This window comes from Manis javanica, chromosome 5, assembly GCF_040802235.1.
Source record: "Manis javanica isolate MJ-LG chromosome 5, MJ_LKY, whole genome shotgun sequence".
NCBI classification, from domain to species: Eukaryota; Metazoa; Chordata; class Mammalia; order Pholidota; family Manidae; genus Manis; species Manis javanica.
In genome coordinates this window covers 128,659,425-128,685,267 of record NC_133160.1, presented here as the reverse complement: position 1 = coordinate 128,685,267, position 25,843 = coordinate 128,659,425, and the positions used below count along the sequence as shown (strand labels likewise).

The following is a 25,843-nucleotide window of genomic DNA, read 5'->3' as shown; positions in this document are numbered from 1 at the left end:
AAAGGTACAGGGAAGTAGAATTGGATATTTATTAAAACCTTAAAAAAAAGAAATAATTTTCTTTGCTTTGAAGTGAGAGCAGAAATGATAAGGAATAGATCTATAGATTTTATCTGATAAAATCCTTGGTTCCCTAATCAGAAAAATGTTAAGAATGGCAAGCACAGAAAATGTATCCTAAAATGTTAATTGTTATTGTTTTGTTGTTGCATTGTAACAATTGAAAAGAACAGAGCCAAAGTAAAAATGAAAAGAACAACCTAGAGACTCTTTTTTTCAACAGAAAATGCCAAGAAATGAAGTTAAGTTTCATTTAAGAGTTGATATTCTTAATAAACAGGCATAATGTACAAAAGAAGAAATTCTAGAAAATATACATTTTCAGCCTCCTTAGATTCACTATTAAGTTTAACAAATAGGAAAAGTTAAAGTAAAACTGATAATGCTATGGTAAAATTGGAAGGAAGTCAGAAATATGTATGAATGATAAATCATGCTAAGAAATCATCATCTATAGCATTGAAAGCCCATATTCCCAGAAAATTTTGATGTAGCATTTTTTCATATTGGTGAAAAACTAGATACCATATAAAATCTAACAGTAGAGAAATGGTTAAATAAAGTATTCTTTATCTATGTGTCCAATATTACACAACTATGGAAAGGCAGAATACATAATTTTAAGCAACATAATTAAAAAAAAAGTTAGTTTTGGGAGGCAGTGTGACACTATTTGTTGTAATCTAAAATATTCCCTGACCCGTTACTGTCACTTCCAGCTAATCTGTTCTCTAAAGCCTGAGCCCCAAAATCTATGTATAACATACATGCTTCTTATTGAAGCATTGATTGATTTTAAAGCAAAAAGTGGAAACAACCTGCATATCTAACAATATTGTGTGCAGTTAAATTAATTTTTGATTTTAGTGTGTTGGAATATTATGTAGCTAATCAAAAGAATGTGTGTCAGCATGGAAAGATTTCCAAAATATGTTGTTAAGTTAAAAAAAAGTCAGGTTGCTAAATGATCTGTATAATATGAACTATTTTAGTAAAAAAAAAGACTCAAGCTGCATATTTATAGTTCAAATACATGACTATGTATAAATCCATAGAATACATTTGAGAATAATACCTACTGAGATGTTTAACAGTTCTAACCACTGGGAAGGGAGGTGATGAAAATGAGGGAGGAAAATTATGGGGACTTTGATTTATTACTTTCTTGGCACTTCTGTATTGTTAACTTTTTAAAAACAATGGGCTTATAATAATGTATTTCTTGCATAATGTTAAATATAATGTAAGAACAAAAGCTAAAACATAAAGAGGTAAAAGAGCAAAATACTCAAAAGCAATTCATGTTATTTTAGGTCATGAGATTATTTTTTTCCCTTTTTTTCCTATAACTACTCTAATATGGTTAGACTCCTTTTATATTTAAAATTCAGAAAGAAATATTTTGTTAGATACAACTTTTCCCCTGGGACAATGGCTTGCAACCTAGGTTTTATATCATGTGTAGGAAGAAAATGAGGAGAAATCCTTGGTTATCCCAGCTGGAATTGTACACAAATCCTCTAAATTAGAATAGTTTTAATTTACATAAAATGAAAGTTTACATAATTTCAAGCTCCCCAATCCTCCTGTCTTTTTTTGGTTGGCGGAGGGTTGGAGAAGGGCAGTTGTCATATAACAAATAATAGGGATTTTTAATTCTCAAAAGGTTAGGGATCACTGCTTCAAAAACTAAACATCTAAGATAGATGACATGTGACACAGACAGTTATAAAAAAAAAGATGTGCAGACAACTGTACAAGTATTGAAAAAATGAAATATTTACATTATGCATGAATAATATATCTTTGTGTATGTCTCATGGGTAAACTTGTCAAGTTTCTTCCTTCTGTCTGCTTTGGTGTTTATTTTCAAACCATTTCTACTCTGGAAAATCGTTTTGTATTGCTTTGGACTCTCTGGAGATGGCTGACTAGGACTTACACTATCCTCCTATCCAAATATATAGGGCTTCCTTTCCCTATAATTTTCACTTTCTGATTTGTTAGTTTAATTTAGGCTAGATGCTGACTGGATAAAGATGATTCTGTCTACCTTAATGTTTTTACTATTGTCTCTACCACATTCTGCATCTAATAATGGTTAAATAATTTACCACCACCACAGGAAATATTTTCTGAATATTTACACATAAACTGGTTTTAAAACCTTGCTTAGTAAAACCCAAATAGTAAAACCCAAATTCACTTCTAACCATATTATTTTCAAAATAACAAGGATAAGAGCTAAAACATGAATAAGTTAAAGTTCAAATACTCAAAAGCAGTAATGGCTATTTTAGGTCATAAGATTAAGGGCGATTCTCTCCTCTTTTTTTCTCATACCTACTGTAATATGGTTAGACTCCTTTAATGCTGAAACTTTGGAAAGAAAGATTATGAAATGAAACAATGAGTAGTTGTTTGCTCTGAAAGTAACAGTTGCATACTAAATCAAACCCAGAGCCTGTCCTCATGCCTCTGTGCTGAAGAAAATGCCTGAGGTTTGTATGCTGTATTTGTTTCTCTGTGTTAATATTTCTCCAACTGCATGGAAATTCCAGCAAGGGTTTTAATAATTCAACATAAAGGAAGAACGATATTATGGTTGAAAATAAGCCCAAGCAAGGAGAATGTAACCATTTTATATAAGAAACATAGGAAGGGTGAGAAGAAGCCAAATTAGCTGAACAAAGAGCTGCCTAATGACCTGATACACAAATATGAATGTCATAGAAATGAGAAACGGGTGCTCACTGAGGATTGTGGAGGCAATGGCTTTAAAGTGTAAAATCAGAAGAGTTGGAGCAAGAGACAGGATGGTACCACTAACACATTAGGAAAGAATAATGTTTCAGAGGCTTCTTCCCTCCATATCTCTTTTAAGCTCAGGTAGAGGAGGGCACGCAAATGTCTGGGCATAATGAGAAAGTTTGAGACCATTTTTCTTCCCTGCCACCACTGGTGCCAATGGAAGTGGATGGCTTATTTTGGGGACCCATGTGCTGGAGACTCAGTCTGTGTCTGAATCCTGTTGTGGTTGCTGAAAACTTTGACCACCAACAGCAGCATCTAGTCAAAGCCAGGCCCGTGGAATGTCTCCTTGGAATCTGGATTCAGTCCTGGGCAGTGCCACTCCTTCCAAACCCCATGTCTGGTTCCTCGCTGAGCAAAAGAAAGAAAGTGGTTAGTGAAAATTCCCATCTATCCCTAAGGCTGGCCTTAACATAAGCTCACCTCCTCCTTGCTCCACCTAGGGCCTCACGGAGACAGTATTACAGGTGAGTTTCATATTTGGAACTTGAGGTTCTGCTGTATTATTTGCACTTTCCCCGATACCTTTCTTACCCTCAGGAGCTGTGGCTTTATCCTCTTTCTCCCTTCTCTCTTTCTAAACGATGTCCATGGAAAAAGATCTGATAAACTCACAAACTCTAAGGTAAATTGCTGGTAAGTTTGAATTGTGCCCCCTTTCTGGTGCATTTGCAATTTGCATGAAAGCAAGGCAGGTGAGGGTGTCCAACTTCAGAATTTTTGCAGCTATTTGCTCAGTGCTTCTAAAACTATTCACCCCAAATCACTGTTTTTATTAAGACTCCCCCACTTATAAACCACATATTTTTAATGAATTTTCTTATCAAAATGAATTTATTAAGTTGTCTCCCCACTAATGCTCTTATGGGTTGATATAATTTTAATCAAAAACAGAAATTTATGTTAGGATTTGTAGTTTTGTATTGACCTGGTTTATTTGTAAGGACCAGTATGGTTGGATGAGAGGAAATGTCATTAGGAGAAAAAAAATGTCTCAGTGGAAGATGTTTCCTTGTAATCTACATCTAATCACCAAGTCCTGTTAAGTTCTACTTCTAATATATATCCTGCATTTTACCATTCCCCACCAAATCCAGAGTTCAGACATTAGTTGGAAACAGTGTAATTTCTCACCTGGAATGCTACAGAAGTCTCCTAATTATTCTCCCTGCTTCCCATTGTATCCCAAGCGCTCCACACCATTCTTCATTCAACAGCCAGACTAATGTGCTCAAAGGACAGTTCCTGTCACAACATTCCTTACTTAAAACACTCCAGTGGCTTCCTAAATCCAATTAAGCTGAAACCTGAAGTCCTTTCCAAGACCCACGAGACCCTAAGTGATCTGTCCCAGGTTCCTTGCTGATCTCCCCTCTACCATCCCCTCTCCTCATCTCTTGGATTCTGGCTGCAGCGGCATTTTCCCTTGTATTTAAACAGGAAAAGTTTATTCCTTGCTCAAGGCCTTTGTCCCATCTGGCTGCCCTGATTATATTACCCTTCCCTTGATCTTCATGGACTGCCTTCTCAGGACTTACATTTTAGTTCAGTGTTTCCTTCTCAGAGAGGTTTTATCTGACCTAACCGTCCTGCCATCTGCCACTCACTCTATTTCATTGTCCACTTAATTTTTCAGAGCATTATTCTTGTCTGGAATCATCTCGTTCACCTGTTTATTTGTGTTTATTATTTGTCTCCTCTCACCTGACCAAGATACTTCATGAGAGCAGGGACCTTGGGTCTCTTGGTTATTGCTACAATATCAGACAGAACCTAGAACAATGCCTGCCACTTAGTCAATGCTCAATAAATATTTGTTAAATTTGAAGAAAAGTACCAGAAAACATAACGGCTTAATTTGCATAGCCACAAAGTAATAGAGTAAGTCATCAGATATAATTTATAAGCAACTAGCAAAACACAGAGCAGTATCAGGAAGCAAGATGTTTTGATGAAATAATTGCTCCAAATGAAACATGAGGGATTTATTTTGAATGGTCCAAGAGTGAGTGGGCTTAAATCATGGCTGGTTGGATTGGGCTGGTCATTGAGTAGCAAAATAAACATCAATCAAATTGGAGGTTTTTGGTATGTTGTGTTCTCTTTTATTAAAATGGCAGTATTTTTAAATGACTTGAGGCTTGCAGTTCTGTTACAGTGACTCGTCAACTTGAAAAATGTGTTTCTTCAGGGTGGGGAGGTGAGTTTTAAATTCATAATTCATTTGTTGCAGTGTTCATTTATTAAAACACTGTCATATTTCTTACATTATTTCCTCTTTATTATGCCTTTTTACTCTTGTTTATCACACTTTATTCATGTATATGCATATATATGAATAAATTATGAAATGCAGTTCATTAGTAGAAAGAGTATTTTTAATATGTTCATGTGGAGTGTGGAGCATGCTTTCTTATATTTCATTATAATTTGGCTTGTAATTTTATAATGTAGAGAGACAATGACCACAGAGAACATACACTTTTTTCCCCTCCCTATTTATGGCTCCAAACAAGAATTTCATTGAGTTCATGTTTGTAAATATGACTAAAACAGATCAGGGAATAAAGCTCACAGAGATCTCTGAGTTAATTGAATTATTCACTTTCATACTAAACCAAGGAAACAACAGATTCCCTGTGGGGTAGAGGTATAATGCATTCATCTCTGTATACTACTCTTCTCACTAAGGTTCCGTTAAGCCACTGCAATCATTAAGCTAGTGTGCAGACCATCAAATTAAACAAAGAGGCTGTTTTTACAGAAGGGGATGGGAGGCAAATCAAAACATTTCTTAAAATAAAAAATGACTTTTCCTCAAAGCCCAGAATAGTAGCAGAAGGTTTTAAGAACATAAACATAACCAATCTGTCTATTCCAGGGGATAAAGACTATGTTTCTTAACATAAAAGAACAAAATTTCCAAGTAGCAAGCAAGTTGGAAGCATTTGCATAATGGATTCTATTTACATAAATTACTTTGCTTATATCTGATAAGACTTGGCAAGGTGGAAGGCAGAAGCTGAAGTGTAGTGCAGAGAGGGGTGAATGCATGGTTTTAGGATTCCTTTCAGCACTTTTTGACTTTACCCCATGCTTTGAAGTCTGTGCTTCTTTAGGGGTTAGTATGTACATTTGCCCCAAACTTTATAACCATGAGTGTCAGAGGAATTAGATTTGGTCATTCCCAAACTTTCTGCACTCCCTAACAAAACCCCTGTTTTGTTCTCTTTTATGAAGATAAAAATGATTGCATCTGTCAACTACTGGAGCATGTTAACTTCTGTATGTTGGGATTTGACAGCCACTGGCTGTGAATTTTCTTGCCATAACAACCAAATGAAAATGTCAGCAATGAATCTTGCTGCTAAGTGCTGGATTTTCTCTTTCTCATATGCACCATTTCCCTTTGACTGAATAGAAAGTTTCAGTTGTTTTACATAGCTCCAAAGCAAAGAGCTTATTTCCAGTGCATAACAGGCTGGTTCACAGTGTATAGTCCTTCTAAGAAGGGGTAAATATCGGGAGTGTTTGGTGGAACCTTAGGCCCTTTTTTATTAGGATCTTCAGTTCAAGAAAGGTATTCTGGACTCCCAGGTATGTGAATGTAGAGAACTTGTCAGTCTAAGAGGGCTCTCTGAGAATGTTTTGGCTTTCTGTCTTAGATCTCCAGAACCCCTGATGCTTCAGCTGAGGGAAGGATATGAATGATGGAGGGGGCTAGCTGCTCACATTATGCCCTACCCTCCTAACTTAAGGTCTCTGATCTGATAAGAACTGGGCAGAACAGAACTGATTCTTCAAGTCTCAGACTCCAGAATTTCATATGCATTGACTTAGACTAATTAATCTATAATGAGATTGGTCTTTGCAAATGTGTAAACCTTTGGCCATGTTTATGGGATCACTTAGGAATGTGTTTGGCTGCAGGTAACAGCATACCCAACTAAAGGTGGCTTAAGCAAATAAGCATTTATTTTTATACCATAACAAAAACTCTAGAACTGTAGAGTTTCTGCCGTTGGTTCAGCTGCTCACTGGTGCCACAGGAAACCTAGGTCTTTTCCCAGCTTTCCACTCTAATAGCCGTAGTGTGCTAGCTTTAATCCCTATGCTTGTTGCTCCATGGGTGCAAAATTGTTGGCATAGCTTCACACATAGAAATTTTCTTTGATAGAGGAAGAAAGGGAAATGGGGAAAATGGACCAGGCCGGTAGAATCTGCTCTCTTTTATTAGAAAAGGAACAATTTTACCCCCAAAGTCACCCTCGCCTTCTCTTCCCCCCACCAACCACCTTCCTCTCAGTCTTTCTTTTTCTCTTCTGCTTATATTTTGTTGGGCAGAACTGTGTCTAATGACTGCTCTTGTCTGTTAGGCTGGGGAAGTATTTAGCTTTTATAGGCATCTAATGAAGAGGCAGTCAAGGGAAAATGTACCAAGTGAGCCCGAGCTACAAGGTTGGCCATAATTTCCAAGGAATTATAAACAGGTAAACATTATTCTACATTCAGAGTTAGGAGCTCATGTTCTTTTGAGTATTCAGGGCTAGTTCTAACTTTTCCCTGTCCACTAATTTCTACTTGCCTTTTAGATCAATATGCTCATGACTCCATTCCTCCTCTGTTGCCTTCTCAGAAAGACAGCTGAGGTTTTTGATGGCTACTTTCTCCAGAAAGCTGAAATGTGATTTTAAATATGCTTTAGCTGAAAGGGACACAATTTTGAGTAGATAAAAGGAGATACTGCTTTCAGTACATAAGCAAAATTTTTTGTCACATTTTGGAGTCAGTAGAAACCTGGGAGGAGGAATGTTTGCCTATCTGTAAACTGCTTTAAGTTATTGACTTATGAACACAGTTCCTCATCATATTTTTTCTCTTGCCCAGAAAACATACTCAAAACATTTGGGTACAAACCCTGAAAACACCTACTTGCTTACTATGGAGAATGCATATGAGGAAACCCTTCATCTGAAGTCTCACTCAAGCCAGGGAGCAAAGCCTGTGGGGTGCTGTACCATTCCCAGCAACACCTTCACAGCCAGTGCTGCAAAGACAGAACAGTGAGTCGTGTAGTGAACAAGTACTTCTTGCTCCTCCTTGTTATGAAGCAGGTGGCTGCCAAGTACAGGTAGCTGGCAGGATTCCCAGAGACAGGGCTTGGGCCGTGGGTTGGGCAGAGAAGCAGTTGCCATCTCATTATTTCACTGTCATGTGATTGCTGGGCACACTGACTGACATACAGAATCAAAGTAAAAATTAATACTGTCAGAGAAGTGATACTATTGGCAGTGACTCTGTTCAGTTCTTCAGTGTTTTCCAGGGACAATCACCTCAGTTTAGTAGGCCCACTTCCAGCTGCATTAACCCCCTAGGAAGGTGGCTGGAATGTGCTCCTCAACTGCTGATGGTGGGTAATCTGTTTTAATAATGGTTTGAGGGCCAGATGAATTAGTCACTGTCACTCTAGGGCAGTGGAAGAAAGTGTATTCGAAAACATCACCATATTATGCCTGCAAGGAGAAAACAAAATAAAGCTTAAAGCCAAAAAAACCAAACCCCATATTTAACACTTTTAAAGGAAAAAGCACAGGAAACACTCTTTGGGCGGGTCCTAATGCAGAAACATCAAAGAAGTAAAAAATGCAGTCATCATGAAGTTTATCAACAGGAAGTCAATATTTGGGCAATTGGTGCTCGTATTTATTAGTTTCAGTACCTCCTCCCCATTTCTTGCTGCTTTTCAGTACTTTTCTTTATTAGGAGTACTGATTGGGAAAATCTGAAGTCTCTCAAGGTTGTAGTGATGAAATAAACAGAGATAACCCAACAATGGGCAGCGATTTATGTCCCTGCAGGTTGAATCTGGTGCCGTAGAGAGGTTTGTTATATACTCTTGATGTTATCTGACACAATAACACTACCAGCAGACATGAGAACACGACCTTGTCTTGGTCTATGAGTCTGTCTGTACTCAAGAGCCATTGTATTATAGAGACATTAAGAGTTTCATTATTTTCTGAGCAATTTTTCACGTGATGTATATATATATGTATATATGTTTGTGATTCTGTGTGCATAACTTATTTCATTAAGAAAAATATATTTAAAATGTATGAGTATTTAAGACCACAAGATAAAGAGTGAATAAAAATGAAATCAAAATAAAGGGTAAATATAGGTAGAAAAATAGGGTGAAGCCCTGGAAAAAGAGTATATGCAATAAATGGTATGAAATCTAAAAATCATTCACTTAAGGTTGGTGGCAAAGTTGTCTCTGAGCTTTTTAGCAGCCAAAGAAAAGACAGGACCTTCGCATGATTCTTGGTTCTATACAATAGAGACAAAGCAATGCTGAAAAATAGAAAAAACTGTCCTATGAAATCTGGAATATTTTTTTCCTATTCCAGTAGGTTTCATTTCACTGGTTTAGGTGTTCCCTGTTAAATGTGTTACTTATGTTTAAAGCACTGAGTGGTGGTGGCAGCTAGTGATAGAAACAAACAGAAAGAAACTAGTTTTATCCCTTTCTTTGAAATGTTGGATTGCCATGAACTGGGTACTTGGACTCTGAGCAGGGAAGTAAACACCATTAAAGGAGAGCTTCCTGCTAATGTTTCTAGGAGATTAGGTGGCATAAAAACATTCTGGGTGTTTTTATTTTCAGAGAATCATGATGATAAGGGAACTGAACTGAGTCATGGACAAACTTTAGAGGAGAGACCATATCAGGAGAGCCAAAGAGAATCAGTGACCACCGGAGAATTGCTACAGGGTGCGCTGTGGTTGGTCAGCAGCCAGAGCCCAGGGCTGGGCTGCTCGAGTTCCACGCTGGGTGGCCTTGGTCTGGGGACAGGAGGGTGGCTGTAACGCTTGCTGCAGTAAGCCTTCTGCACTTAGAGTCCAACCACGTCTAGAGCATTCCGTCTAGGAAGGGCAACACTTAATTCCATCACCAGGGTGCAAATGCCCTGCAGGTGGCCCTTTTGGGTGGCTATGCCTGCTCTCTTTGTTGGAGGGGTGGGGTGGTCTTTTAATGTTTCCAAATGTAGAACATATAAGTTAAGTGTTCAGGTTTCCTCCCAGTGTTGAGCATCACCGCATTCTAACAGATAAGCTGAACCTATTGCTCAGTAACTCTGACTTTAGTGTACTAAGGCCTTAAAAAATCTTGGCTTTAATAATTATTTGAAGGAATGTGACATGGAAAAAGCCATCAAATGAGCAGAATTTAACAGAGAGCACAAGTCAAATGGTAGTCTTTAGAAATTACTAGAATGTCACCTCAAAGCAAGTCAAATGGATGAAATCAGGTGTGCATGTATGTGTATCTATGACAAGCAGTTTTAGGCTAGGGCTATTGTATATTATAAAATTAATTGGCAAATAAAATAATTAAATAAAGAAGCTGTTATAGAAGACAAATACTTTAATTCTACACCCAAGCAGTAGTAAAGGCAAATATTTCAGGTACAAACTACGAAAAGAAAAGTATTAGGAACACCAATGGCCCATTGGTGTTTTACATTATCTCTTTTACTGCTGATGGAATAAACACAAATATACCTGTATGGCACTTTGGAGACAACTTGGGTACCCTTACAGGTAGAGTATTTTCTTTTTGGGTGTGAAGGTACCTATGCATGCTTTGTAAACATTGTAAAAGAATGTGTAAAGCCTGGTATGGAGGAAAAGAGATAAAATGGCAAAATGAAATGGTACCAGTATTATAAAACGTCCATTTCTGGATCAGATGCATTTTTCTTTCCATTTCATTTCATTCCCTTGTATCCCAGTTGCTTTTGATTTCATGTGGCATAGTTAAAGATCAATAGATATTGCTTTATAGAACATTCATTTGTTGTGTGAGTAGAAGGCGAGGGGAGTAAGGGAACCAGACCAATTGGAGGGGTCAAGCCAGGTCAGCAGTGGATAGAGCAGGATGGTTTGGCTCTTTAAAGTTGTTGTTCAAGGGGAGTTTAGAAGGTTAATTACTGGGGCATTATACCAAGTTGATGCTTTTTAGGGGAGGATTTTATTATGCACATGTGACGATACTCTAAAATGGATCAGCACTAGCTGCTTGTTAGTTGGTGAACTATTGAAGTTTAGGAGTCATATTTTTGGCTAACAATGTTTATCAAAAGATGTCCAGATTTTATAAAGGAAGGAAGAACACTAGTGCCTGATAGAAAACACCATCTTATTTTTGTAAGCACATCTGAATTTAAAAAAATAAAGCTTTCCTACATATGTTGGTTAGGAAGTTTGGGTGGTTTCAAGGAAAACAGTCACTCAGGTAACTTCTAAGACTAGGAGGGAAGGAGTGGTTATTAAAGGACCCAGTGGGAGTAAGTCTGGCGGGTGTCTCAACGCAGTAGGGGCTCACAGATGCCCAGGAAATCCTCACAGCCTGACCTCACGGGAAAACCAGAACACAGAGACCAGAAAAGCTTGCTGGCTAAGAGCTCTATTGGAAGCTGAACTCCTGCCTGAGGATAAAAATACCCAAAACCAAAAAACAAAACCAACCCTGAAAACAGCATATCACCTTCTGATTGGTTATTTCTGTATTTGAGTTTTTTTCTGTCACAGTTTGTAATCAAAGTAAGGCTAATTGTCTTTCATATTTTAAGGGTTGCAATTTGTACATTACCTAAACTAACAGATGACAAGTACAAGTTTAGTTACAAAAGAGCAGGGCACATTTATTCAACAACAAATCTGTACATGAATGTCTAGTATGTGTCACTGTCCTATATCCCAGGGATGCAGCCAGTACACCTTGAGTGGATGACCTTGGATAGAACTAAAGAAAATCACACAGTTTCAACTAATGCATGACTTCTGTTTCTCTTGGTACAGCCATTTGCAGGGGCTTAAATCCTTCCTTCCTTCCTTGGAAAGTGAAGTCACTCAGTGACAAGCTTTTTTAGTTTACATACATTTTCTTTCTTCTGTTCTTGATGTTTTATTGTTTGTCCAGTATTGCTCTTGAGTGTCCTTACACAGGCACTGTGGATGGTTTCTCAGTTTCCAGGCATCATGTTGTGTCTTTTTATTCTTTACTGGTGTTACTTTAAATTGTGGGCATCTCATAATAGGTTTTCTTCTTTTTGACCCTTAAAGAAAACTGTCATATAATTTGCTGAACTCTGATCCCATTAACTTAAAATTTTAGTTCTGAAAGGTCAGGGTGTTAGTCACTGATTTTCTCAATCTTAGAAGAAATAAATGAGGTGAGCATATTAATCACCTAAAGTACATGTTAGTCAAAGCAGTGTAAAGTTTGATTTTAAACCACTTACATTCGACAACTGGTTTAACTTGAGTATTCATTAAATTGACGGCCATATACTTGCTCATAAGCATTTCCAAAGAGTTCAAAGTTCAGTGATGGGTGATATGGAGGTCAGAATAACTAGAGCTTGCTATATTTCTCAGACACTGCTAGGCACTGGAGGAGTAAAGGTAAAATTAGCACAATTCTAAAAAAATGAGCCCTCAAAGAGTTTTTTGGATATATTTTTTATCTCAAATAGTTTGAAGGACTAAGTGGCTAAGAGTTTGCCTTTTGAGGTATAATACATTATTAAAAGCTTTTGCTAGTGAGGTATGAGAATTTGTGGGATTCAGACTATGGAATAAATAATAAGCAGTTGATGAAGAAAGAGAGCTATAAGGGTGGGTCAAATAATAAAGGCTATGTATTTCTCTTATGAGATTTATTCTCTTCTACCAAACACTGCTATTTAAAAAAAAAAATCCAAACCCAAAAACAACTATCAAAATGAACACTTGAAGTCTCTATAATTTGTAGAAATCCTACATTTACATAATTTCAATTGGAAGCTAACAAGGGAAAAAAAACATTAGGCAACAGAATTATCTTTACAGGTTAATAAGACTGCCAGAAAGCAAGTGAGAAAGTACTTTCAAGAGGCGAATTATTTAACATAATGACATTTCTTTTCATGCAAACCAAATTAATTTCTGGAAGTACATTAGAATATACTCATCCCTCCTCCTTTTATAAGTTCTCAAGCTAAATTGTGTTAGATCTAGAAAAACCACTAAATAGCCCCCCTGCCTCTCTTTAGGAGCCTTTAAAATGAAAATGTGTGTGAAGGAGAGTGGAAAGAACGATGACACAAACCAAGAGGGCTAGAAAGTCAATCCATATCAAGGAGCAAGCATAAGGTCTGCACTGTTAGTAATTAGCATTCATACTGGGAAAGAAATTACATATTAATATACTGTGTGTTCTTTTATTAGGCAGCTCATTTTTTAACAGTGACATGCCTGTGGACAGAAATGTAATTCTTCAGAGAGATTTAAAAGGTTGGGATTACATGCAATTCACCACATTAATTATGTGTTAGATCATATAAACAACCATTGTGGGTTTTTTGTATTCATCAAGAGTTCGGAAGAAGTAACATACTGTGTTCCAAAATTATGAAAAAATAAAATCTAGACTAAAAAATAAGGGAAGAAGTGAAGGACCTGAGGAATCAATGAATATTTCTTAGTTATTTGTAAAATCTATCTTTCTTGACTGTAATTGAGGTAAAACTGCAGACTAATCTTAGAGTCATTCATTTGGCTGATATGAGAGGTTTGTTGTTATTAATTCGTGTATGAGATTGGATAAACCAAAATGTGTAACAATATTCAGAAATGATTTTAAGGATTTGCTACTATTTAACCAGTGTTTGAAAGACATTTTTATGCCAGTTCAACTCTTGCTCCTGTGCTATAATGTCTGGCAGAAGGAGAGAGGGAGAAAGTCTTTGTTTCTGATTACATAACACATTAGAATAGAAGCTTATGGTGCATTGAGTGTATAAAGCTAATCATCTTTAAATGCTGCAGTACATTTTTAGAGAATTAGAACATTTAAGGGCATAGAACTTCTTAGAATTTATCCTTTAAAACATATCAACATTGGAAATAGATTTTAAAGCACTGTTAATTAATCCACATCATGGTATTGTTTAAAATAACATGATGTGAAGCATGAATTGCATTCATACATGAAAATGAAATCGGAATGCGTTCTGCTAACAGAAGCCAAAAGTCAGTTGTCATTTAGGTCACCGTGTGATGGTAGGAAATCATTTTAATGAAGCAAGCCCTGTTCAAAACAGTTTGGATCTCAGTATATAAAAGAATATGAGTTCCCAAACAGGATTTCACTGGAGGCAAATACTATCAAGCGAGCAACTCAAGTGTACAGTAAAAAGCTCCCACTAGCAAAAGGTTGAATAAGCTTGAATCAACAAGATAGATGGTTTTAAGTATTTTATTCTCCACCTTTTTTATGACTTTCAAAGTGGTACCCAGCTGCCTGTACAATGTGAACTTTGGGGGCAGAAAAATACTCATTGCAACCCTTAACAATAGTTAAAGACTATGCCCCATTTAAAAAACAATGGAGAACATGGAATCTTCACTGGAGAAAAGAAAGGCTGAAGTGTATTAATTATGTCATTATGCATCAAGGTTCTCTATCCACTCTCCTTCCCCAATCAGAATCTCTTCATCAATTCCCAATTCTACTTTTCCTTTCTCTTCCTTCAAAATTAGCAACCAGACTATTAAGAAATGAAATCCTCAGCAAGCCTTCCAGTTAAAGGTGCTCTTTGTGGAAGATTTAATGATAATAGGGACTCAGGATCCTTACACCTACAATCTTTTACAAAAGACAGCAGATTTTGGCAAGGAGCTAAGGAAGTACAGCCCTCAGTTCAGTCTGCATTTATTCCAGGTCCTGCTGTATGCCCTTGGGCAATCAGAGAGTTTTGGAATGTGTGCCAGATGTCATGTTGTTGAGCTCACTGTCCCCGTCTTCGTCTCTCACCCAGGAAGGCTGAAGGGGAAGATGACGACTCTAGGGAAATCAGGCCAAGTTTATTCAGCGTTCAGTCTCAGGCTATTGGTTAAGGAGAAAATGGGAGTTCTGGATACAAAGACTCTTCCTGCCACATCTCTTCCTTCTCTCCACTTAGTAGAGAGGGGCAGTTGAATCAGCATGGTCAGATTTATTAATACATGAAAATAAAGAGGGAGAAAATTTGCCCACAGTAAGCCTATGTGTCAAAATTTTGCAATTCTATTACATACATTTTGCAGATATGTTTTTATTTAGGAATAGAGAAAAAATTTTACCCAAAATGTAGAAGAATGTAATATGTAAATCTGTTTGGGCATTGCTGGCAATCCTGACCCCTAGTGCTCCTGTGGCATTTTGGAGTTAAAAATATCTATGTTAGCAAAGGAGTAAAAGAACTATCAGAAAAAGAGACAATTAAAACAGGTAGTATAATGGAGTGATTCAGGCACCAAATAGTGATTTGGTGTCAGGAAGAGTTGTCTGACCTTGCCAAGGATCTTATTTTCAGTTTCCTCATCTGTAAAATGGAGGTAGTAAAATTAATGGATTTGATTGGATGGAGTGAAATGATGTATCTAAAGAGCTTAGAATATTGTCCAGAAAAAATTTAATGTTGGCTATTAATAGTGGTTAATTATAATAAAAATATAAATGATGTCATTTTAAACTTTGAACTAGGTATTTTGTTGGAGTTATTCATTATTTTGCAATAAAACCTTTAGGGTTCTTTCTCTTTTTCTATAGAAGGGTATTTGCTTTTGTCTAATAATTTTGTCTAATAATTTTCCTGGGCCCATAGATGAAAATAACAAGTATTAAGTATTTCACATTAAAAAAACCAAACTGCCATATTTGGAGCTAGCCTTGTGTCTACAGGGTTTATAGAAAGGGGTGTAGAATTACCATGAGCCACCATTCTATTCACCCCTTTCTCAGCCCATGTAAAAAGTTTGGAGAAGGGAGAAAGAGCCTTCAGCGTTGTCCTTAGAACAGTGTTTGCAGTGTGGGAGCTGACAGGGGTGCTTACCTGTGCCCAGAGCCACGCAGAGGGAGCACACAAGAGAGTCACTTGTGAAATTTGAGGACGCCTATATTAAGGGACTTGGCAGAGCTCTCACAGGCCCTTTGAGGAGGACTGCATTCTCCGGGTTTGGTGGTGCAGTGATACTCATGTAAATGTAAATGATACTCATACATCACATGAATAGCATGGGAGATAGCTGAGCTTGAACCACTTGAACCATATTTAAGGGAGCCCAGCAGCAAGTGAAGTTGGGCTGTACAATAAATGGAGGATGCTGAGGCCAAGTGGAAGAAATTGAGCTGGATACTGGTCTCTCACGCTAGGGAGCTGTGTGGAGAGGCAGCCTTGTATGACTCTCTGAAGAATGCATACATGTGTCTCACCAGTGAACAGCATCTTGATGCCTACCACATGGACATGTTGACTCGAGGGAACTGCAACACCAAAGAAAGAACTCTAATTCTGGGGAGTTAAGTAAGGGAGCATTTGCTTTTATATTCATCCTTCTCCCTGCCTCCAGGTACTTGAGAGATTAGATTTAGGAGAAAGAGGAGGAATTTTAGAAGTTGTCATGTTTCCATCTGTCCTCCAAGGTATGCTAGAGTTAACAGAAGCAAGACAGCAGACAACGCTTTCTTTCCCACTTCAGGTACTTCATATCAGGTGTCTGGTCTGCATGAGGGAATGCCAAGAACTGGAGTTTTTAACTGGACTCTTTTCTGTATCTCAGTACACAATTAGTACCCAGAAGTTTGCTTTTACGTGGTAGGGCTAACTATGTTCCCTCGTCGCATTTGCTTAGAGTTATGTCAGTTCTCCAGTTCTGTGCCACTGTTCAGTTTGCAGGGACTTTCATTGTCCCAGTAGCCACAGGGCATCATTTTGGTGTACTGTGTTGATGGCATCGTGTTGGTTCTGCCTGTAGAGCTGATGCCTTGAGAAGATACATACTTACTGGAGGGTGGGAGATAAATCAAGTACAGGGTCCTATAACTTCAGTGACGTTCTTGAAGCTCTAGTGGTCTGAGAAATGTCTGGAAATACTTTCACATTGGAAAGTCAAGTTGCTGCCTCTCCATCAATAAGGCAGGGGTAATGCTTGAAGGACTTCTTTGCATTTTGGAATCAATATATGCCACTTATGACTCAGTTATAAAAGCTGCTAGGTTTTTTGTGGTGTCTAGAGCAAAAGATGCTTCTCTAGCTTTTCTAAGCTGCAGTATAAGCAACTCTTTGGACTCTTAGGAGTTGGTAAATCAAATCAGTAGTGGTCAGAGTGTCTGAAACAATTTGAAAATGGTCAGTGGAGCCTGTGGTAGATAGGATAATCAGAGTGGAAAGACCTAGGGTTTTGGAGCAAAGCCATATTCTTTTCAGTAAGTATTCTTCGAAAGACAGATCTTGCCTTGTTAATAGGCCCTGACAGAGACTAAACTCTGACCAAAAACACAAGGTGGCCAGCCATGCCAGCTGCCCAGTCTGAACTATGTGTTATTTGAATCACAAGCCAGGACATGAACTTGATATGATTCCAAAACCAAGGTGACCCTTTAACTAGAGCTTGTTACTAACAAACAGAAAGTAAGTCACTTCACCACCTACTTACTGGCTTTGTGATCCTGGACAAGTTGCTTAACCTGTCTGAGCCTTAGCTTCTTGTCTGGAAATTGAGGATAATGAGAGTATAGAACCCTTGTGAAGCATAAATGTGATAATGCATTCAAAATATATTAAATGAGACAATGTGTAAAGCAAGGATTCAATAATAGGGAGCTCGGTCATATGGACAATCAGGGACTATGGCGCATGCTCTTTGGGAGCGCTGGTGAGAGCAAGCCTGAGTTCCCAGGGCACCTGGCAGTTCAGGCCAGCTCCGGTGTTAGCTGTTTCCTCACTGAATGAATTCTGTGGTATGATGAGAAACTGCCCCTGTCTGGGAAACTCTGGGTGTGGTTCTGCCGACCTCCTAGTGGTTCTGTGTACTGTCCAATAGTCTAGTAAATTCCTGGTCTTCCTTTTGCCAGTCTAGTTTTTGTTGCTTGGACTAAGAACTGTTGCTGTTTTGACAGGCCTGGTTTTATTCCTGATGGTCAGAAATGCATGAATTTTAGATATCAGACAAATCTGGTTTAAATTCTATGGTGCCATTTACCAGCCTGAATAACTTGTTCAAAGTTCTTGAACTCCTTAAGCTTTTAGCTTCCTATTTTTTAAAAAACTTTTTAATTGAAATATAGTTTATATACATTATTACATTGGTTTCAGATGAACAATTTAGTGATTCATCGTTATATGCATTATTAAGCTCTTGCCATGATAAGTTTAGTTACCATCTGTCACCATTCAAGGGTTTTACAGTATTACAAGCTGTATTGCCTATGCTATACTTCCATCTCTGTGACTAAATTATTTGATAATTTGAAATTTGTACTTCTTTATCCCCTTCATGTATTTTATGCATCTACCCACCTCCTTCCCCAGCTTACGTGGTAACCAACTGTCTGTTCTGTTTATGAATCTATTTCTGTGTTTTTTTCCCTTCAGATTCCACATATAAATGAAACCATATGGTATTCCTCTTTTTTTGACTAGTTTTACTTAGCGTAATACCGTTTAGGCCCATCCGTATTGTGCAAGTGGCCAGACTTCTTTCTTTTTTATGGCTGAATAATATTCCATTGTATATATGTACCATATCCATTATCCATTCATCTACTAATGGATCCTTCAGTTGCATCCCTATCTTGGTTGTTGTAAATAATATTGCAGTAAACATAGGGGTACATATATCTTTTTGACTTAATGATTTTTTCTTTGGGTCTATTCCTGGATGTAGAATTGCTGGGTTGTATGGTAGTCCTATTTTCAGTTGTTTGAGAAATCCCCATACTGCTTCCCATAGTGGTTACATCACTTTGCAATCCCACCAGCAGTACATGAGGGGTCCCTTTTCTCCACATCCTCATCAACATTTGTTATTTCTTGTCTTGCTTATACTAGCCACCATTCTGGACTGGTGTGAGGTGATAGCTCATTGCAGTCTTGATTTGCATTTCCCTGGTGCTTAGTAATGTTGAGCATCTTTTCATGTGTCTGTTGGTTATCTTCTTAGGAGAAATGTCTGTGCAGGTCCTCTGCCCATTTCTTAAGTGGATAATTTGATTTTTGGTGTTGAGTTGTGTGAGTTTTTTAATATATTTTGGATATTAGCACCTTATCAGTTATATCATTTGCAAATATTCTCCCATACAATGGGTTGCCTTTTCATTTTGTTGATGGTGCTCTTTGGTGTGCAGAAGCTTTTTAGCTCAATGTAGTGCCACTTGTTTATGTTTGCTTTTGTTTCCCTTGCCTGGAGAAACATCTAGAAAAAATGTCTAATGTTGATGTTCAAGAGTGTTCTGCCTGTGTTTCTTCTAGAGTTTTTATGGTTTCAGATCTTATATTTAGGTCTTCAATCCATTTTGAGTTTATTTTTGTGTGTTGTATAAGACAGTGATCCAGTTTCATTCTTTTGCACATAGCTGTCCAGTTTTCCCAATAACATTTGCTGAAGAGACTGTCTTTTCCCCATGGAATTTCTTGCCTCCTTTCTCATAAATTAATTGGCCATAGAGGTGTGAGTTTATTTCTGAGCTGTGTATGTATTTTGTTCCAGTGGTTTATATATATTTGTTCTTGTGCTAGTACCATACTGTTTTGATTACTGTAGCTTTATAGTACTGTTTGAAATGAGGGAATATGATACCTCCAGCTTTGTTCTTTTTTCTCAAGATTGCTTTGGCTATATGGGGTCTTTTGTGGTTCCAAATAAGTCTTAGGATTATTTGCTCTAAGTCAGTGAAAAATGCCATTGGTATTTTGATAGGATTGCATTGAGTCTGTAGATTGCTTTGGCAGTATGGCCATTATAACAATATTCTTCCTATCCATGTGCATGGAATAGCTTTCCATTTATATGTGTTATCTTAAGTTTCTTTCATCAGTGTTTTATAGTTTTCAGAGTACAGGTCTTTCACCTCTTTGGTTAGGTTTATTCCTAAGTGTTCTGTCCTTTTTGATGCAGTTGTAAACAGGATTGTTTTCTTAATTTCTTTTTCTGCCAGTTCATTATTTGCATATAGAAATATAACAGCTTTCTGTATATTGATGTTATATCCTGCATCTTCACTGGATTTGTTTATTTTAATAGATTTTTTCGTGGTGTCTTTTGATTCTTCTGTATACAGTATAATATCATTTGCAAATAGTGACAGACTTCTTTCTTATGAGTTTGGATGCCTTTTATTTATTTTTTGTCTTATTGCTATGGCTAGGTCTTCTATGACTATGTTGAATAATAGTGGTGAGAGTAGACATCCTTGTTTTAGTCCTGATCTTAGAGGAAAAGCTTTCAACTTTTTGCCATTTGAGTATGATGTTGACTGTGGGTTTGTCTTATATGGTCTTTATTATGTTGAGGTACTTGCCCTCTATACCCACTTTGTTGAGAGTCTTTATCATGAATGGATGTTGACTTTTGTCAAATGCTTTTCAGCATCTATTGAGATGATCATATGTTTTTTATCTTTCCTTCTGTTAATGTGGTATACTACACTGATTGATTTGTGGATATTGTACCATCCTTACATCCCTGGAATTAATCCTGCTGATTGTGGTGATCTATCCATTGATGTAAGTGGAGTGTTAATGTTCCTACTATTATTGTTGTTCTGTCAATCTCTCCCTTCATGTCTGTTAATATTTGCTTTATATATTTATATATTCTTCTATTGGACTTGTAGATACTTACAATAGTTGTATCTTTTCCTGGATTGTGCCCTTAATTATTATATTGTGTGGTTCTTTTGTCTTTTGTTACAGTCTTTGTTTTAAAGTTTATTTTGTCTGATATAAGTATTGCTACTCCTCCCTTCCCGTCTTTTCCGTTTGTTTTTGCATGGACTATATTTTTTCATCCCTTCACTTTAAATTTATGTGTGCCTTTAGGTCTCAAATGAGTCTCAGGTAGGCAGCAAATTGATGGGTCTTGTTTTTTTTATTCATTCAGTTGCCCTGTATCTTTTGATTGGAGCATTTAGTCCATTTACATTTTGAGTAATTATTGATAGGTGTAGTTATTGTCATTTTGTTAAATATTTCATAGTTGTTTTTGTTGTTCTCTGATCCTTTCTTCTTCTCTTTCTCTCCCCTCATGCATTATGACTTCATTTAGTATTATGTTTGGATTCCCTGCTCTTTGCTTTTTCTGTATCCATTATAGGATCGTGGCTTATGGTTAACTTGGGGTTTTTATATGATATCCACATTTAGCAATCCAGGAAAAATTGATGGACACTTAAGTCTGTACACATTCTAGCAACACTACATTTTTTTCCTCTCCTTCCTCCACATTTTATGTGTAAGATGCTTTCTTTTATACCTTTTTATTTAGTGATTCCCTTAACAAAAATTTTTATTTGTAACTGATTATACTATTTTTGTCTTTTTGACCTTCATGCTATCTTTAAGTAATTGGTCTACTACCTGTGGAATATTCACTTTCATATTTTTCTTGCTTCTAGTTAAGGTCTTTCTTTTCTTCTTGAAGATGACCCTTTAACATTTCTAGTAAGGCTGGTTTAGTGGTGATGAACTCTTTTATGTTTATTTGTGCAGCTCTTTATCCCTTCTTCCATTCTGAATGATAATCACACTGGGTAGGGTATTCTTGCTTGGAGGCTTTTCTCTTTCAGATTTTAAAGCTATCATGCCACTCCCTTTTAGCCTATAGAAGTTCCTAATGAAAAATCAACTGACAGCCTTATGGAGTTTCCCTTACATGTAGTTTGTTGCTTTTCTCTTGCTGTTTTTAAGATTCTCTCTTTGTCTTTGATCTTTGCCATTTTAATTATGATGTGTCTCGGTGTGAATCTCCCTGGGTTTATCTTGATTGGGGTTTTCTCTGCTTCCTGGACTTGGATATCTGTTTCCTTCCCTAGGTTAGGGAAATTTTCAGCCGTTATTCCTTCAAATAAATTTTATACTTCTTTTTCTCTCTCTTCTGGGACTCCTATAGTGCAAATGTTTGGATATTTGATATTGTTCCATAGCTCTCTTATCCTGTCCTCATTTCTTTTTAATTATTTTTTCTGCTTTTCAGCTTAAGTACTTTCTATTACACTGTCTTCCTAGTTGCTGATCTGTTCTGCATCCTCTGGTCTGCTGTTGAGTCCTTCTAGTGTGTTTTTCATTTAATTAATTGTGTTCTTCATCTCTGATTGGTTCTGTTTTATATTTTCTACCTCTTTGTAGAGGTTCTTGCTGAGTTCACTCTCTTCTCAAGTCTAGTGAGCATCTTTATAATCATTAATTTGAACTCTTTATCTAGTAGGTTGCTTAACTATTTCATTTCATTTAGTTCTTTTTCTTTAGTTTAGTTGTGGTCTTTTGTTTCACGTATATTCCTCTCCCCATTTTGTTTGACTTTCTGTGCTTGATTCTATGAATTAGTAGGAAAGGCTACCTCTCCCAGTCTTGAAGGGTTGGCTTTGTGTTGGGAAGATCCCCTGGGTAGACTGTGTGTGCCTGGTGGTTTTGGCTGACTGGCTGGAGGCCTACTGAGCATGAGCCAAGGGTGTTCTGGTGTCAGGGCTCTCAAGGACCTGGTTGGAGGAGGGCACATTCAAAGGGACCATCCTAGGCATTCCTCAGTGGATAACAATGGAGTCCACATTGATGAGGAGGCAGTAGGCCCAGCACCTCCTCCACAGCTACTGCCTCTGCACTCATGATCCAGCAGTAGCTCAGATGTGCTCTCTCAGAGTGGGCAGTGACCAGCTCTGCAACCATGGTCCAGTCCCAGGCCCGAGCGCGGCCTCAGGGAAGCCTCGCCTCCATGGCTGCTGGGTTGGCACCTGCAGTGTAGCTGTTGCCAGAATGCGCTCTCCAGGGGGTCAGCAGTGACTGACTCTACCCTCAGGGCAGCTACAGCCCACGTGCACTGTTTGGCTGGCACATCTGGGGTGGGAAGGGGCTGGAAAGCTGCCTAGACCAAATCCAGAATTGGTGTGTGCACCCCTACCTTGCTTGCCACATCACTGTCAATGTGGGGAAGGATTGCAAACAGTGGTGCTCAGAGGACCTCCAATCTGGAGAGTTCTAACCATTGCCTTGCCAAATGGCAGCTGCTTTAGTTCTATAAAGTGTGTTTTTTTCACTTACAGTCTTGATGCAGTTTAAAGCTAGATTTTTTTCTAAGTCCCAGAGCAGAGAATCTGTACTCAAGTCCCTCAGTGGTATCTCTCCTGTCTGCAGGTCATTGTGCTGGTGGTGAGGTTCCCTCTGTTACTGTTTCTTCATCTCTCCTGCCATTTGTATGTGATCTTTCTATTTCTCATTGTGCTGAAGGTACTTGCCAGTCCTCAGTTCTTCCTCAATATATATTGCTGTGTGTGTACTTGTAAATTCCCTGTGAAGTTGGGAGGCAGTGGGTTCAAGCTCTCTCTATGCTACCATCTTTGCAGAACCAGCTTCCTATTCTTCAATGGAAATAGCAGTACTTGCTTTATAGGGTAATCATAAAGAGAAACTGAAGTAATATGTATAAAAAATGCCTATCACTGATTCTCATTTTTAACAAGCATGCAGGACAGGTAATTTCCTCCCCCAACACCAGCATGGCTGTCTTTGTGTCCTTCATGATAGGGATGGGGCTATATAAAAATTATACAAATAACTATCGGCCCTGATGTTAGGATGAGTCAAAGAACCAGGGAAGAGAGATGCTTTTGAAAGGACATAGAAAATAATTGGAAAAAGGTCTCTCTTAACTAAGTGGAAGGAATGGGGGTAACATAGAATGAAGTGTGTTACATTTTCGATTGCCTTTTCCTGTGTCCATTGGTAATTGAGTTGCCATTATTTGTAATTTTCTGCATAATTTGTGTGAAGCCTATTAGGCAACTACATCATTAGTATCATATTCACAAGTGTTATCATGCAGTTACAGCCAGCAGTCACCTGATAGAAAAACCCACTTTGAATCATGTGCGTGGTTTCTTTCTTCCTTCTCTATTTCCTTCTTCCATCTTGCTGATAAAACACACACACACACACACACACAGACACACACACACACACACACACACACACACACACACACACACACTAAGGCATATTGTATATTCTGAGCTCCTCTATTTTTGATAAAAGATCTAGCTATTAAGTATACCCAGGATAATGATTCAGTAAAGGTGCATTAACTCACTTACTTTGGGTATTAGAAATATTTTATTTGCTGTTTTATTGCTGTTCTTAAAAGAATACTTTAAAAGTGTCCATCACTAGATGAATGGATAAAGAAGATGTGGTACATACACACTATGGAATACTATTTAGCTATAAGAAAGAAACAAATCCTTCCATTTGCAACAACATAGATGGAGCTGGAGGATGTTATGCTCAGTGAAATAAGCCAGGCAGAGAAAGACAAATGCCAAATGATTCCCCTCATTTGTGGAGTATAACAACGAAGCAAAACTGAAGGAACAAAACAGCAGCAGACTCACAGACTCCAAGAAGGGGCTACTGGTTACCAAAGGGGACGGACGGGAGAGGGCAGGTCGGGGGAGAGGGGGAGAGGGAGAAGGAGATTGAGGGGTATTATGGTTAGTACCCATGGTGTGAGGGGTCATGGGGAAAACAGTGTAGCACAGAGAAGGCAAATAGTGAATCTGTGGCATCTTATTACACTGATGGACAGTGACTGCAATGGGGTCTGGTTGGGGATTTGATAATATGGGTAAATGTAGTAACTACATTGTCTTTTCATGTGAAACCTTCATAAGAGTGTATATCAATAATACCTTAATAAAAAAAAAGCGTACTTTAGAGCAGTGGTTTTTTGAACTTCAGGGTGCATAAAAGTTGTCAAAGAGATCACTAAACATGTAGATTTCATGGCCCACTCAAATGAGGTTGTAGCTTTGCTTCCACAATGTGGAAACTGAGGTACAGAAAGGTTAAGTTACTTGGCTTCAGTCATTGATGGAGTCAGAATTCAATCTCAGGTATTTCTTATCCTGACTTCACAATACATGGAGCAAAAAAGCAAAGTACTGTGCCCTTTGACAGGAAAATCAGAGGTTAGTTTTAGTAACTTTTTCTCAGTCCAATGATCCAGGTAAAATTTGTTATGTTTTTGATGTCAATTAGATTTTTCCCAGTTTTCAGTAGGAAATGACAACCCACACTCTCTCATTTCTATTCTTTCTATCTCTATGCCTTTTCCTAATTGAATGAAAATAGACATTAAGTAACTATACACCAAAGCAGACACTTAAAAGAATAATAACTTGAAAGCACCTGCTTATTTTTCCAGATCTGTCAAAACTTTCCATGCATTTAGGAATTAGGACTGAGAAATAGATCCTTTGGGAGTGTTAGGGGTTTATGGCCTTGGGAAATTAATCCATGGTAAAAGTGTGTTTACAGTGCTTGGACTTTCTTAAACCTTCCTCTAGAGGAAATTCGTGACTCTTCTCCCCCTTATTGTCCCATTTCCAATTTTTTCATTACCATTTGTTGAATACTTTCTTTACACAATTAGTTTCTATATACGATCCTGTTCAGTCCTTATAGCAACCCACAAGGTAGGTTTTATTCTTCCATTTTATAGATAAGCAAAAAACCAAGAGAGACTAACTTCTCTAATATCACACAGCTAAAAATTAGCAGAACTAATTTATTATTGATTTCAGTTGCATCTCACTCTAAAATCTGTGTCCTTAACTACCACCACTGCTTGTTTATATAAGAGAATTCATGTTCTCAGGACAAGTTGGTAAATAAATTCAACAAGAACAAACACAACAGAAAACTAAACCAACAGATTTACATTCTCATTCTGCAGCATGTTATGGAATTGCTCTAAAGTAGAGTTGAACTTCAGTGGAATGAGAGGCTTGGGATCTCTTTATGACACAGTAACTGTTCTCATATCAATGACAAAATGGCAGAAGAGCCACACGTAAGTGACAGGAGCCCTAGCATAGCACTCTGTGCAACCTTTA

General features: G+C 37.7%; 1 protein-coding gene across 1 annotated transcript in view; it reads left to right on the top strand.

Moving 5' to 3' along the window:
- The first annotated feature begins 3,152 nt into the window (after positions 1-3,152).
- LOC140849734 (protein NYNRIN-like) overlaps positions 3,153-25,843 on the top strand; it is a 32,948-nt gene continuing 10,257 nt past the window's right edge. The window contains exons 1-2 of the mRNA XM_073238080.1: positions 3,153-3,243; positions 9,539-9,715. Of these exons, the coding sequence (XP_073094181.1) occupies positions 3,153-3,243; positions 9,539-9,715 (268 nt within the window). The remainder of the gene's footprint in view (positions 3,244-9,538; positions 9,716-25,843) is intronic.